Source organism: Rhinolophus ferrumequinum, chromosome 10, assembly GCF_004115265.2.
Source record: "Rhinolophus ferrumequinum isolate MPI-CBG mRhiFer1 chromosome 10, mRhiFer1_v1.p, whole genome shotgun sequence".
NCBI lineage: Eukaryota > Metazoa > Chordata > Mammalia > Chiroptera > Rhinolophidae > Rhinolophus > Rhinolophus ferrumequinum.
In genome coordinates this window covers 38,432,650-38,447,738 of record NC_046293.1, presented here as the reverse complement: position 1 = coordinate 38,447,738, position 15,089 = coordinate 38,432,650, and the positions used below count along the sequence as shown (strand labels likewise).

Sequence of the window (15,089 nt, the reverse complement as noted above, 5' to 3'; positions counted from 1 at the left end):
TTGGGCGAGCCATTACGGAATGTTAGCTTTGGACATAAGGTCAGACCCCTTCTGCTCATTTTTGCCTATGGAGGTGGCTTTTCTTGCAACCCTCTTACCCTTCCTTTCTCTAACCCCGCCTCCCTCAGTCTGAGGACTACTTAAGGAGAGCTTCTTCTCCATCTTCTGTCACCAAACATTGCAAAAAGAGAGCTCACCCCAAATAATACAAAGGATCTTGTGTTGCTCATGAGCTATGAATTAATCCTGAGGGGCAGGGGGTATTATTAGGGTACCTTTGAGTAGAAGGAGGGATAGGATTGGGAGAGAGCAGAGGGTGTGTTTACTCTTACCGTATAAAAAACCCTTGAAAACTTTCCCAGACCAAGATGTGAGAACCAACTATAAATGTCTTCAACTTGGAGATAATATGAGTTTAGACTTTATTTTTCTTATTACAACCTTCAGCTTTCTTCTTGAATGACAAGTTGTTAAATAATACCTTCATCATAAATACATTTCCCTTATTTAAAACGGAAGAGACCTTCTCCAATAGTGATTAAAATTTTATGTTACCAAAGGGCAAAGGTTAAAAACCAAAGAAGAACGTCGTATCTGTAAAACAAGATATCTTTTCAACACATTGTTTGGTTACATTTGTGCTTCTTTCTGTGTAACTTAGCTGCTTCATAGTGAGGTGATGTCATCCAGTTTTTTCTTTACACCATGAATATAAAACTAGAACTTGAAAGACATGGGGAAAATTCTACTAGATTCTAGCCTCCCTGGGAAAATGAAAGAAATAAAGATGAATCTATGACTTGCCTCTTTCAGTGTGCTTAGACTCTGAAAAGCTTCTAGTTTTTCACCTCGACCTCGTTTCACCTGGCCTTTAAATCATTACTGATAAAACCCCATTCTCACATGGACCTCTCACACTTGTTCTCAATGAGGGTACAGTTTGAGACATTCTAAGCTTCTCTGGGTGAGTGACCATGAACTTAGCAACCTCTTTGGGAAGGTAAAGTGACATGTCCAGTATTAGGCATTTAGCTGGGGAACTTGTGCTGGAAGGGGCCCCCTGTATCAGAGATTTGGACCATCAGTGACAATGCGAGATTCAGTGGGTCAGCCCAGAAAAACAGTCTCTTTAGAATCTTTCACCAATGGATGCTTGTTTCCCAACCATATCTATGAGGCAATCATAGATATGCCTCAGACTGGTATTTTGCCTTTTAAAAACAGACCCCCCCCAAAAAAAAAAAATCACACTCAAAGAATGATGTGCATTAGAAAGGCAATTCACACACAATAATATTACCAGATCAGCTTGGACACAGAATCTGGGATGTTAGTTTGACAATACTAGGCACTGATCCTGTAAGTTATTTGTCCCCAACATGATAACGACATTTAGGATTGGAAGCATCTTAAAACATCAAATTATTTTAATAACATACAGAAATCTTTCTGTTAAGCTAGAAATGCAGTCAGAGCAATATAAACTCCTTTATTTACAAAACGAACTAAAATATTATTTTCAAGCTTCATGAAAATATTGCTTATATGTAACTGGAGGCATAATTTTATAGATCTCTTATTGACTGATCATTAAATCATAAAGACTGAACTTTGTGGTAATTATGATTCACTTTAAGCACTTTACATCATGATCTGTTTTACAGAAAACTGAAATAACGGTCACAGAGTTAGGCTATTTCTTTAAGAATTTATGAAAAATACACATTTTGACCTAGAATGGAAAAAATTCTAAGTACACGATGTTTATCACAATGTTGCTTTTAATAATAATAAACTGGAAAACAGAATATATAATAATAACAGTTAACATTTAATGTTCATTATATGCCAGGCACTGTTGTACTTTACATGTACTATAATAGTATTTTTATACAGTTTTATAGCTGAGGAAGCTGAGGTACAGAGTAAATTTTGGTACATGTATAGAATGAAATACTGCAGAGTTACAATTTTTTGATGTAGAGAAAACTTTCTTTAGAGATTACAACTTTTGATGTAGAGAAAACTTTAGAGACACTGAAAAATATAATTTTATACTGTATTTTTAAAAAACAGGTTCTGAAATAGTATGAATCCATTTGTCATGTATCTGTTTTTGTAGAGGATGTTTACCAAAATGTTAAGATTGTAAGATCTTGAATAGTTTTTACTTCTTTTTGTACTTTACTATATGGTTTGGATTTTTTTAAATAAATGTATATAAATGTATTAAAAGCAAAAGATTTTAGGAAAATTAAAGACATATTTAAATTTCTCAGGCCCCATTTCTTTAAAACAATTTCTATCAATTTTATCAACTGATGAAAACATTAAGTAAATAATACAACTCTCATTTTTAAAATAACGATGAAATATTATTTTTCAAACATCTTGTGAATTTAGTCAACCTATGTGATTACTTCACATCTACTTAAAAATTATCTTTATTTCTTAGTCCCTCTAATATTCCTAAAATAACTTGTTGTTTTTTAACAAGCAATACCAAATTTTCCTTTCACTAAAGCATATGGGCCAATTTAAATGAGTTAAAAGTAGTACAGTTTTTAAAACAGCTCTATTTAATTCAGGTTGAATGTCTTCATGTAGGCAAAACTTCCATTTATTTCAGATGCTTATATCAATGTTTTCCAAACATCTTAGAAAATTACCTGGGGCACTTATAAAAATAAGAATTCTGCTTCCCAAACCAAAGCTACTGAAGCAAATGAGTGGTTTTTAAAGTAGAAATCTAATTTTTGAACCCCTCTGAAGAGTGCCCAATTGGAAATGAGTACAACATATCACTGCAATGCAATAGTACAGTGATTCTGGATATTTGATACAATTTGTACAAAAGGTACTTAGCAATGTCTTATTCAGAGTTGTAGTTGCGTTCTGGTTTCTGCAATTTCATCTCCATGGACAAGGTTTGAGATGCTTCTGGGCCACACATATCTCAGCCTGTTGTGTATTCCTCCCTCCGCCCCGTAGTCCAGTTTCTGTCTCTCCTTGTCAAAATACTTGGCTTCAAGAAGTTACTCATTTCCAGACTATGTTTAACAGTTTAAAAAAACAAAAATGTTTTTAAAGCTTTAAAGCATGCTTTTACATTGGAATTTGTAGATTCTTTAAAATGCAGCTTTGACCTTCACTTGAACATCATTTGATAGCAAAAGGAGTAAACAATTGTGGATTGTTCCATTAGTCCTGCAGGGAACATGAGAGCTTTGAGGAATTACATGTCACACAAAAGAAACTACATTTAATGTGACTGAAAGATGTGGAGGTTAGAAGGTTAGAAAGTAGACTTTCCGGTTTTTGTCCCAGGCCATGAGCTAATCAAAATAGCTATGGAATCTCACAGAAAAACAGGGAGTAATTTTTTGTTCATCTGTCCCTTGCTTTGCCATTAGGAAACTGCTCTCTCCCCTCGGAACATATGGAAGATTGTTTGCAGGTAAGCAACCAGAACTCGCTTTCTATGAGTTCATTAGAAGAAAATATGTTACCACTTTCAGTGTATTTTATGTGGTTTATGCAAGGTTAGGAGTTAATCCATAATATAATTTTTGCTTGCAAGAAAGTGAAATGTTTTGTTTTTAAAGTTATTCAGTCTTTGGAATATTTTCCTCTTTATTATCAATTATTAATATTATATATTTCTACAAATCAAAAGATGTGGTAATTAGGCTATTACTGGGAAACAGGTGAAGAGATGAAAGTTCAAAGAATGTTAACATTTTTTGGTCAAGTCTGAATGAATTATTGTGCAAAAAAGGTATGAAATAAACACAGAAAAAAGTTAAAAAAAAAAAAAAGCATAGTATTGTACTTTATGCCCAAAGCTGCTTTGTATAAAAATGGATACAAAGAAACAACAGTTTATACTTGGAACTAACTTGTCATCTTGGATATATCATGGGATATAAAACATACAATCTTCATGAAAGTAAGAGGCCACTTTCACTACCTTTAATATCTTTTCAAATGTTTTGGCATTGCAATTGAGGTAATTTTATTCATATTTATAAATTTAAAACCATTTCCCTATTTTCCTAATGCACGTTTCTTAGCAACTCCTGATTCAAGCACAGACACTATGCATGTATGTGCTTCACAAAGCAGGCTCCTTTATAACTTCCAAACATGAATTTCAGAAAACACATTAGACAACCCTCAATTTGAACTTCTTCACAATTTTCACTGTGAATTACACTTTTTATTATTGATTGAACAATATACACCTCAAGGGGTACTGTATTCTACTACATTATGAAGCTGTTCTTTTTGCTGAATCTTTATAGTCTTTTAAGAACGCTTCTGGCTGGCCTTGGCAAAAAATGCATGGCCCTGAGAAGTGACCAGGATCCATATTCAATATTTTCAAAATTAAAATTTAAAATTTTTATTTCATTTTCAGTTTTCATTGACTTTCAAGATTATAACTTGTTTTTTTTTAGTAAAAACAAAAATGTTAAACCAGTGCACAAACTGGTTTTCTAGTGAACCTGAATACTAGAATTCAAATTCAAAAAAAAGAGATAATTTTTTTAAAAAATCTGTAGTCACAAGTTCCTTACAAACCACTCAGAAGTGCCCTCACAAAACAATGTCTTATTTCTCTTGAAATGGATCCTTTCTTTATCTGATGTCAAGTGACTAAACTATTGTTTTCCTCAGAAAGACTCTTAGCTAGGATTTCCACTTGTCTTTATGTTTACTTAGTAAAAGGTGTTTGTGACTATTCATTTTCAGAGAAAGAAGAAAAGCAGAGGAGAGAATCTACGTCTTCAGGAGGCTAAAGGACAGAGTATTGAAATGGCCTGGACAGTGTTCAGAATTAATGCCAGCAAGTCAAATCTTCACCTGGGGCTCAACTGGGAAGAAACAAAAGAAAAATCAATATGCAGTCAAAGAACTGCCTCATTTTTCTAGAAGGTGACCTCCCCCCACCACCCACTCCTCAGAAGAGTCCCAAGGAAGCTCTCCCTTAGCAACAGCACCGAAAGTTCCAGAAACTGTCCTAAACCCTGATGGTCAGCTCCAGCTTGTGTGTGGAAATCAGACTTATTGCCGAATCGTCTTACCAGAGAAATGCACGTGGCAGTGGTGGCAGCAGACGTGATCATGCTCCTTAGCATGGGGTGGACCTCAGACTCTCTCTGCTCACCCACCATATTTTATAGAGACTGCTGGATCCGTCGCTTCCCAGGTCTTCTAATTGACCTGGAGGAGTCTCAGAAGATGGGAGCTCAGTTCTTGAAGTATTATTCTGAGAGCACTGGCCAGAAATGCAGTAGGAGCTGCTGTCTTAGGAAGGATGGTAAGTATTAATAATATGCTTGCGCAAAAATAAGAGAACATTTCCAAAATGAAGACCTAAGTAAGGAGCTGTAGGCAGTAGGTCCAGTGAACAGTAGAAATGAACTAGGGAAGATGTGCTGATATGAGGTAGAGGGGGAGGGAGAAACATTGAGACTGACTCTGCAGTTTGGGACAGTGTAGAAACAAAATACTAAATCTAGTGATGACCCAGAATGCTATGAAAACGACAGGTAACAGAGAATCCTTTCTTCTTCACTAAAGTGTTAAATGAAAATATTTCCTCAACTGTTAACTAACAATATTCTTATAGCCCAAAATATAACATATTTTTAAAATGTTTATAATAATTTCCTGTTTGAAGTTATTTGGTGATATTGGTATCATTTCAAATTTTTGAAATGTGCTGACCAAATATGAGGTGTATTGAGCAGGAACTTACATTGTGATTCATATTTTGAAAAAAATAGGGAGATATATGTCAAAGAGCAAAAAGAAAGGAAGGAAAGAAGGAGAGAAATAAAGATATTAATTTTTAAAATATCCTAACAGATTTTGTTTTGTCTGAAATCCAGAATTAGGGTTTAATGTCATCCATATATTACCAAAGCCTATACTTAGGAAAATATTTCATTGTTACAGAATTTCAAGTTACAATTGTCTAAAGACTCCTTTCATTTTTGCAAGATTTTAAAGCTACTTGGAAAGAAACAACAAAAGCAATACAATACTTTAAAATAATTCTCTTGTTTCTTTCAGTGGTTTGATTCGGACTTATTAATTGCCAATGCCTCCTATCCAATTATGTATTTAAGATTTCTGGGATGCAAATTGGAGCTACTTTAGAGAGTCTAAACTGACTATAAAAGACCAAAATATGAGAAGCTGTAACAGGCTAAGCCCTCAAAAGTTAATCAGGGACTTAAAAGAGCAATTAATTTATTAAAGGGAAATCTTTTTGGAAAGGTAGCCAATCCAGATTTTCACCTTAGATACGCTTCTAATTCCTGGAAACCTTAAGAGGAGGTGGGGGAGGGGCAGTACCTTTTCAGCATTTTCTCATGGCATCAATTTACCTCACTCTCAACACCAGGGAAGCTGTGGCCTTCGGACTTTCAGGATTCCATAAGCATCCTGTAGAGTTGCACGATTTTAGAACCTCTCTAGCTTCCAAGTTGTGCCCTTCTTTCTCCAGAAGAAAGGTCCCAAATATACATCTCAGTTTTTAGCTGGAAGCCAGAACTTAAAAATGCCACAGTAGCTAACTTGCTCAGAGCTGGCTGAAATGTACACAAGGAGGAATGGAAGACATCTTTAAACATTGTTCCCTACAGCATCACTTTCTTATCAGAAATTTAATGTCTGATTAAATTTTTTTAGTATTTTTTAGTATTCAGTATATCTGATTAGTATTTTTTATTCCTTTCCCTTAAACGTCACAGCACAGTCCTCAGGGAATGTATTTGTAATCTATAAGGTATGTGCAATGTATTAATGACTTTTGTCCTATTCTTTCTCCTACTAGAAAAACAAAGAGTGCAGAAACACAGGGTGTCCCAGAAGTAATAGGGGTGATGCAACTCTCCACAGCTCACCTTACACAGAAGCAGCAGAGGTTTTGCCAATAGCAATTCCACAGCCGCTTTAGGCATACTCTGAGGTCTGGTAATCATATTTTATCAAAGAAGTTGATACCTTTTGGCCAATGGATATTTCCCATCACATGGTTCCTACTACACTGTCGCTGGAGGAAAGTATGTGTTGCACTTTAGGGAGGATGGACTGAAGATTTGCATTCAACAAATCTGACTTACGGTTTCCCAAAGATAACACCATACATTTTAAGGAGCAAACTTACTTAGAAAAAGGGAAACAGCATTAGCAAGAATGCCAGAGGCTAACATCCTTGCTAATCCACTCCTTTCCTCTTTGAATGACAGTGATTAAGCTTTTCACTGGATGTGGTTTTGCCTCATGGGGCCAGTGCACACCTGCCATCAGTCAGGGTCAAGACCTGCGACTTTTCCACCATCTGGCCTCTCCCAGTAATGTGGTCTGTTCTTGCCCTTCCTCTTACTCCCTCTCCTGTTACAGTATTTGTCACTTTATTTTCCTATGTCTTTCTCTGGTGAATTCTAGTAACTTAGCATTCTGAGAGGGCAATGCTCCTAAAATCTGTGTGTGTATATATATATATATATATATATATATATATATATATATATATATAAAAGAGGTTTCTGTAGCCGATTGAATTTTTCACCAACATAAAATACTGGGATTGGGAAATGATTCTAGGTACTCTTGTGTGAAATGGAATGTATGAAATATTACTTAGAGGACATCAGTAGGTAGTTTCTTTTAAAAGGGTGATTACTATAGTTCATAATGTTCTATAAAAGGTCTGACTATAGCTCTGCAATGTACTGTTACTCCAGCGTCCTTGAAAGAAATATGTTACCAGAGCTCGTCCAACGGGCAGAAATCAGAACCACCGGCAGATGTGTTTTGTTTCCCTTTCAGTGGCCTGTAACGTGGCTGTCTTCTACCATGATCCTATTCATGACAATGTCAACTGCCTCCACGTTCACTGCCCAACACTGGAAAGCTGCATTTTAGAGCCTGGAACCAGTGCCATTTTGTACAACATAACAGAGGGTAACGCTTTAGTATCTTGTTTCTATTTTAAAGAATGTTGGTCATATTCTAGCAGAGGCATATCACCTAGAAACTGACTGGCAATCGCTATGTATGAATCCCTAAATCATTCTTTTCCAGCTGAACTCTGTTTGGGTATTCAGGGCAGCAAACTAAAAGGAAATTCCCTTTAGTTTGCCATGCTCACCAATGATAAGTTCAGCAATGATGTGTTCAGTCCACATGGTAACAAATCACATGTTACTGAACAAGTGCTTAAGCATTATATTTCATTTCTCACAAGTGCTCTCAGCAAGAGCCACAGTAGACATTTCTACTGAGAATTCCACTAAGGAAAAAAGAAAAAGTTAAACGGCAGTTTTGGGGGCTACTGACGCTGCGTACACAGATTCTACAAAAGTGGATGTCAGGGACAGGGAAACATACTACCACTCATTGACATACGTAGCGTATCATCGGTCCCAAGATAACCAGTGTATTTTATTTTAGAAAAATACATATTTACTTATCCTTTGCCCATGTATACAGAGGGTGCCAGAAAAAATGTATACACATTTTTTAAGAAAGAAAAAAACTGTATTAATTGTAATACTCAATGTATACCGATAACAAAAGATGAATACAAGCCACGTTTGACTTCTGCTATTACAAGAGGTGCTCAAAGTGGTTACCATTAGCATAATTTTAATATAGGTTTTTCCTTTCTTAAAATGTGTATACATTTTTTTTTTGCCACTCTCTGTATAACCTCAGGGTGCAAATTACTAAGCATGAAAGAATAGGTTTTTATCATCAAAATATAAAGGAGATAAATTTCTTTATCAACTTGTACTTATGGAACACCTAAGGGAGGGAGAGAGGAGAAAGGAAGAAGAGAGGGAAGGAGGGAGGGAGGGAGGGAGGGAGAGAAACAGTGACTGCTATCAGGGACCACTAGAAAGCTGTTGAGAGTTTTTTCTTCCTATTTAAAGAAAAAGCAATATTTGCACAGGTCTGAAGTCAGAGGGAAAGAAGTTAGTTTACAAGAAGAGAGAAGATACTGAAGAAAAAGTCAAGACCCCCAGACACTGGAAAGGGATAAGACTTAGGGCTTTGCTCTCATGATTTTGAATCGTCATGCTGCTCAGGCCCCATTATAACTTTATCTCAAATGGTTATTGGTTCTGTAGCTCTTGCACTAACATTCACTATTGTTGTTCGAAAGCCCTGACACAAAGTATTCTCCATGATGTAGCCAAAATTTATGCATAAAAGTGTTCTAGAAAGTTAAAATGAATTCAAATGTGGCCAATACCTTTCTAAGCCTTTCAGAAGTATGTGATGGTAGAACTTGAAATCAGCCTAGTTCAAAAACTCATAGCAGCAAAATCCAAGATTTCTCCAAACTGTAACTTATGATTCTGTTAAATAAAAAATAAAATGAATGATGCCTTATTTATCTTTCAGGGATAGATCCAGATTTGCTGGTTTTTGGACAATCACCTTCCACATACGATTATCAAAATACCCGTTCTTCATCTAATAGATGGGACAGACTAAGGAATCTAAAACCTATGACTCTAGATAAACAACCACCAACCATGATAAACCAAATGCTACTGTCAATAGAGGCTCCATCATCAACCACACATCCAGATTTGGTGGTAAACACAAGCACTACCAGGTATTCCAAGGAATTAACCACAGGTTCTTGGGCAAGATTCATTTCCCTGAATGGTTCCATTACCACAAAGGTAAATAAGGAGTCCACCAGTACTGGTTTCATCAGCAATCCAGATAACAAGACTATTTCTCCTTTTTTGGTGCCCACAGACACAAAGCTCTCTCATATGCCTATTCCAGCTCAACTCAACAGCAGTAAACAACTACTGAACAAAACCAAAGGGTACAACAGCAGAAACCACACATCTGAGAACGAAGACGCGACACCAGATGGGGCATCTGTGACTTCAAAGGCGTGGTGGGTTCCTGCGGCCCTTGGTACCTCTGTCATCATTCTTTGCTGTTGTATAGTCATCCTGGCATCTGGATGCTGTCGAAAGAAGCAGGGCCAGTATAAACCGGGACAGAGAAAGTCAGGATCTAGGCAAATTTAAAAATGTAGCATTCTGAAGGAGAACTCTTAATAGTAAAAGTTGTAGAGATTGTAAGCTTTCAAAGAGTATCATTTTTAGTTTTCTATAAGACAAGGGCAGTTTGGTAAGAAAGAATAATTGCATAGGATGCCCACTCCTACCAATCTCTAAAACAGGCTAGTGTTTGATAAACATAACTGCTTTTTAAATTATTTTCTTTCTTTTGAAGTGTACCCTTTGCCAAAGTTCCAAAATGCTGTCCTCCCTCTGCAGGTATGTAGCATCATGTGCAAGATATAGTTCTAAGTGCTGTACATGTATTAACTCATTGAACCCTTACAATTCTGTGTTAGGTATACTATTATAAACCACTGTACTATTATTATCACGTTATACAGATGAGGGAACTGAGAAGAGACACTAAGAATCTCACTAGCTGAAGTCATATAGCCAGCTAGTAAGTAGCGAAGGCAGGATTTAACAGGCAATATGGTTCACAAGTCCATGCTCAAAATCACTGTTAGACTAAAAGTCTCCATTTTACCAATAAGCATGGAAAAAAGATACAGGGAGAAAAACACTGTAACATCTTATTTGTCTCCTGTCAAATTATTGTCATATTAATAAAATCTTCTAGCCGTTTGAGCAAAAAAAACCCTACAAATTATTAGTCACTAACCCATGAGTAAATGCTTCCTGATTGAGTTTTCTGCGTTCAATTGTTAATCCTTCTCAATCCTAATTCATCATCTTCCTTTTTAAAGCTGACATGCCTTTCAATAATTATGGCACTGAGACCTTTCAGTTTTATGTTGACTTCTGTTGACTAAAGCTTGGAGGTTGGCAGTTTACATCCCATTGTATACATTGTTTGCCCAGGTGCAAATATTAGCTCTAGGTAGTTCAACTCTATCCACTTCTTACACCAGATGTTACTCCCTCAATCTTACACTGAGTCATAAATGCTGAAAACTGATTCAAGTCTCTAATGATCTTAATCTCATCCCTGAAACTCTTTTTAATGTGAGAACAGATTGACAGTTACAATCAGAGAATATACGAGGAAATCTTATTACAAGATTAATAAATAGTAGTTCCCTCAGAATATTAACCACAAATAAAAGTATGAATTAAAAAAAATTAATTTACCTTAACTATTTATAATATCATAAAGTTTATCAATTTCTTTCCTAAGACATAATGAAAAAAGCTCATACTAATTAGGGGATATTGTTTTATAGAAATGACCATAATTTGGGGGAAATATATTTACCTTGGTAAGAAAACAAATTCATACTCCTTCTCTTCTCCAGCCCATCTAAGTAAACTTAAGACTGGAGAGGCAACCAGACCAGAGTGAGCCAAGAAGCAAAAACAACTGGCCTCACAAACACGTCCTTTCATGGAAGCCAAAGGGAGCAAAGAGAACTTCTGAATAGAATCTAAAACTTTACGAAACAGGTACCAGGGCCCAGTCAACAACGAAGCTAAGGCTGTTATACCCATTTGGGAAAAATAACTGACACTGAAATCTCTCCAACTTTGTAGCTAGCTAGATCTTGTAGCTGCCCGGAGTTAGCCAAATGGCAAAGGTTAAAGGGCACGGTCCTAGACAAAACCACCCTCACTTCTGACACCAACTGTAAGTTCAGGGTGGGTCGGGGTTCCCCAAACCACCTTCAGGTGTAATTTACTAGAATTTGGACAATTCAATGAGAGCTGTTATACTCACGGTTGTGGTTTATTTCCGGGAAAGTGTATGGATTAAAATGTCATGGGAAGAAGTGCACAGGATGAAGTCCAGGAAGGTTCCAAACTCATAGCTTCTGGTGTCCTCTTCCCCCTGGAGGCAGGACACATTACCCTCCCATTACCAGTGTGTGGCAATATGCCCAGAGTATTGCCAACCAGTTCAGTTTGCTTGCGCCTCAGTATTTAAAGTTTTTATTGAGGCTCCATTACATAGGTATGATTGACTGATTCTCTGGATGGTTGGTCTCCGCTGCCAGGTGGAGTGATTTAGCAGATGACTCAAAGCCCCCACCCTAAATCGCGTGGTTGGTTTTTCTGGCATGCCTAAGACTATCAGAGGTGGCCAACACCACTCTAAAATCCACTGTGACCAGCTCAGCTCTAAACAGATACTTCGTTGAGGTATGATACAGATTACCTCCAAGAAGCTGAGGGAAGAGGCCACGCCTTAGGGAAAGGTCAGATTCTTTACACATCGTGACTCCTTCCACGGGCATCTGCACTGTATGATTACGAGATGGATGACTCTAATCTACCACCTCTTCACATGTTCCTTCAAAACGTTTCCTTCTTCAATCCTGTTTCCACATTGGAGTTTTCCTTAAGTCTATGAGTCTATAAAAATATAACATTTCAATGCATTTATGTATGCTTTAAATCTGATCTAAAAATTCAGTTTTAGCTATTTTGCTTTTCATTCCCTATTTCCATCCAATGAAATACAACATACCGTGTTTCCCCGAAAATAAGACCTAGCCGGACCATCAACTCTAATGCGTCTTTTGGAGCAAAAATTAATATAAGACCCGGTCTTATTAAGACCCGGTCTTATATATATTATATAAGACCGGGTATTATATTATATTATACAATATAAGACCCGGTCTTATTTTACTAAGTAAAATAAGTAAAATAATTTTGCTCCAAAAATTAAGCATTAGAGCTGATGGTCCAGCTAGGTCTTATTTTCGGCGAAACACAGTACCTCTCCCTCCTTTATGTGCTCAAGGTCCTTCTGTTGTCCTTCCTAACCTATAGCCTCTGCCTTGCTAATACCAAATCATACTTTCAATTTATATAAATCTTTGGGCAATTGTTTTGAAATCCCTTTTGGCTTTATGTTCTCTGTCAGGCAAAATAAACCTTAGGCAAATAATAATCTCAATAATTCCTTTATTTTGATTTTAAATTAATCATTTGTGGACAACTTTGGAAGTGGTTAGAAATGATTACAGATATAGTTAAAAATACTAAATTGACAGCTAAATAGAATAGAATGTTTCTTAGGGCACTCCTCATTTTGTCACTTACTCCAATTTAACTCAAGATCCTTATACCACATGTCTTTCCCAAGCTGTTGAAGTTCTAACTGGGGATTGAGAGATGAATACATTTAATTAATTAATCTCCATTTTCAATTTTCTGCAAATTTGGGTTTGGAGAAATACGCCCTAGCAAATTGAAAGTAGGATACTAAACAGACTTGAATCAATATATAGTGATCCCAAAATAGAGGGATGGAACCAACTTTTTAGGTTAGAAAATATTCCCAAGGAGCTGTTTCTAAACAGAATTGGCATCTGGGAAAATGCATTGGGTAGACAGCAGTTATGTAAACAAAACACCTGGGTTCTAGTCCTAGCTTCCCAAGTAACCAAAATCATAACTCAAAAGCAACCAGTAAGTGCTAATTGGTAGGAAAACAAATGTAGCAGCTGACCCAATAACTACAAATATATATATATGTGTAAATATATAAAATGTATTATACATAAATACTAAAGTTATGAAAGAAAGAAAATAAAAACACTTTAGAACCAGAAGAAATCAGGGATCTGATTAGTCTAACTGCCCCAGGGTATAATAAGAAAATTTGTGAATAATCATTGCCATTGTGCATTAGTATGAAAGGAATTTTAACTCTGAAGTAAAACAATGTTTTTTTTTAACATTTTCAACTTTATATCAAATTAGATAACAACTACACATAGATCATAAAAATCAATAAATCAAGCAGATTTTTCTACATAATTCATGTAAGATTTAATAGTCTCTTCACTGATTCTTTGTACTGAGAAAGGGTATTTTCATTGTCCCCCTCATTTTTAAGACTAACAACAGACTTTTTGTAATCTTCCACTTCTTTAGTACCAAGGAGCTCTTCTTTATTTACTTCCGTATTTTTGTCTGCGGCTTTAATTTTGAGAAGTGTTTCCAGGATATTTTTTTCTGAGGAGCTATTTTTCCATATATACTCTTCCATGTCTTCTTCAGTCTTATTTTTCTCCCATTCTTCAGTTTTCTGAAAGGAAAAAAATGAGTTCTGAATTCTCAAGTGGCCTGGTGAGCCTGGAGTAGCAAAAGCAGCCACAAGCACCCTTCTCCTTCATTTCTCTCAGTAAAGAATTTCTTACAGAATTTTTCGATGACATGAAAAAGGTTAGGAAATCCTGCGCTAAGGGACAATGTATGTTTCCAGGAGAAAATTACTACTGTTCTAAACAGTCATGGGCAAGGGAAAGTAACTACATTCTGAGAAAGGGTGGCTTCTTACTAATCCTATACAGGTACACTGTAGTGTTGGTCTTCAGCCAAGCGAAACAGAACTCACTTTCAACATAGTCTATCTTTAGGATCCAAACTCTGCTGAATATAAATTCCAAGATAATGATAATAACAATGCCAATAAATTGAATCCTTATTATATACATACTAGGTACCTTAAATGCTTACATATATTATTTCATATAATTCTTATTAAAATCTACTGGGTTAGATGGTAATGTCCCTATAGATGAGAAAACAAAATATTACAGAAGTTAAATATGATCAGAGCCAGCTGGGACTGTTTCAGATTTCAGAATTTTTTGTACTGTATAAAGTTAATGCAGGCTGGCCCGGTGGCTCAGATGGTTGGAGCTCTGTGTTCCTAATGCCGAAGGCTGCCGGTTCGATTCCCACATGGGCCAGTGGGCTCTCAACCATAAGGTTGCTGGTTCACCTCCTCAAGTCCCGCAAGGGATGGTGCGCTGCGCCCCCTGCAACTAACAACGGCAACTGGCCCTGGAGCTGCGCTGCACCCTCCACAACTAAAATTGAAAGGACAACAACTTGACTTGCAAAAAGCCCTGGAAGTACACACTGTTCCCCAATAAAGTCCTGTTCCCCTTCCCCAATAAAAAAAATCAATAAAAATAAACAGAACATCAGGAACCTATGGGGCTATAATTAAAAAAAAAAAAAAAAAAGTTAATGGATTGCATATACCATACATTTTGTAAC

General features: G+C 36.4%; 2 protein-coding genes across 2 annotated transcripts in view; one reads left to right on the top strand and one right to left on the bottom strand.

Moving 5' to 3' along the window:
• Window positions 1–2,410: 2,410 nt before the first annotated feature.
• On the top strand, window positions 2,411–11,768 carry MANSC4 (MANSC domain containing 4). The gene is made up of 4 exons (XM_033117274.1): window positions 2,411–3,457; window positions 4,756–5,323; window positions 7,846–7,980; window positions 9,427–11,768. The coding sequence occupies exons 2-4, from the start codon at window positions 5,095–5,097 to the stop codon at window positions 10,074–10,076; spliced, it is 1,014 nt and encodes a 337-aa protein (XP_032973165.1). The 5' UTR covers window positions 2,411–3,457; window positions 4,756–5,094; the 3' UTR covers window positions 10,077–11,768.
• Window positions 11,769–12,714: 946 nt separating this feature from the next.
• The window catches only part of MRPS35 (mitochondrial ribosomal protein S35), a 35,329-nt gene continuing 32,954 nt past the window's right edge, over window positions 12,715–15,089 (bottom strand). Inside the window, exon 7 of the mRNA XM_033118561.1 lies at window positions 12,715–14,109. Within this exon, the coding sequence (XP_032974452.1) occupies window positions 13,840–14,109 (270 nt within the window). The 3' untranslated portion in view covers window positions 12,715–13,839. The remainder of the gene's footprint in view (window positions 14,110–15,089) is intronic.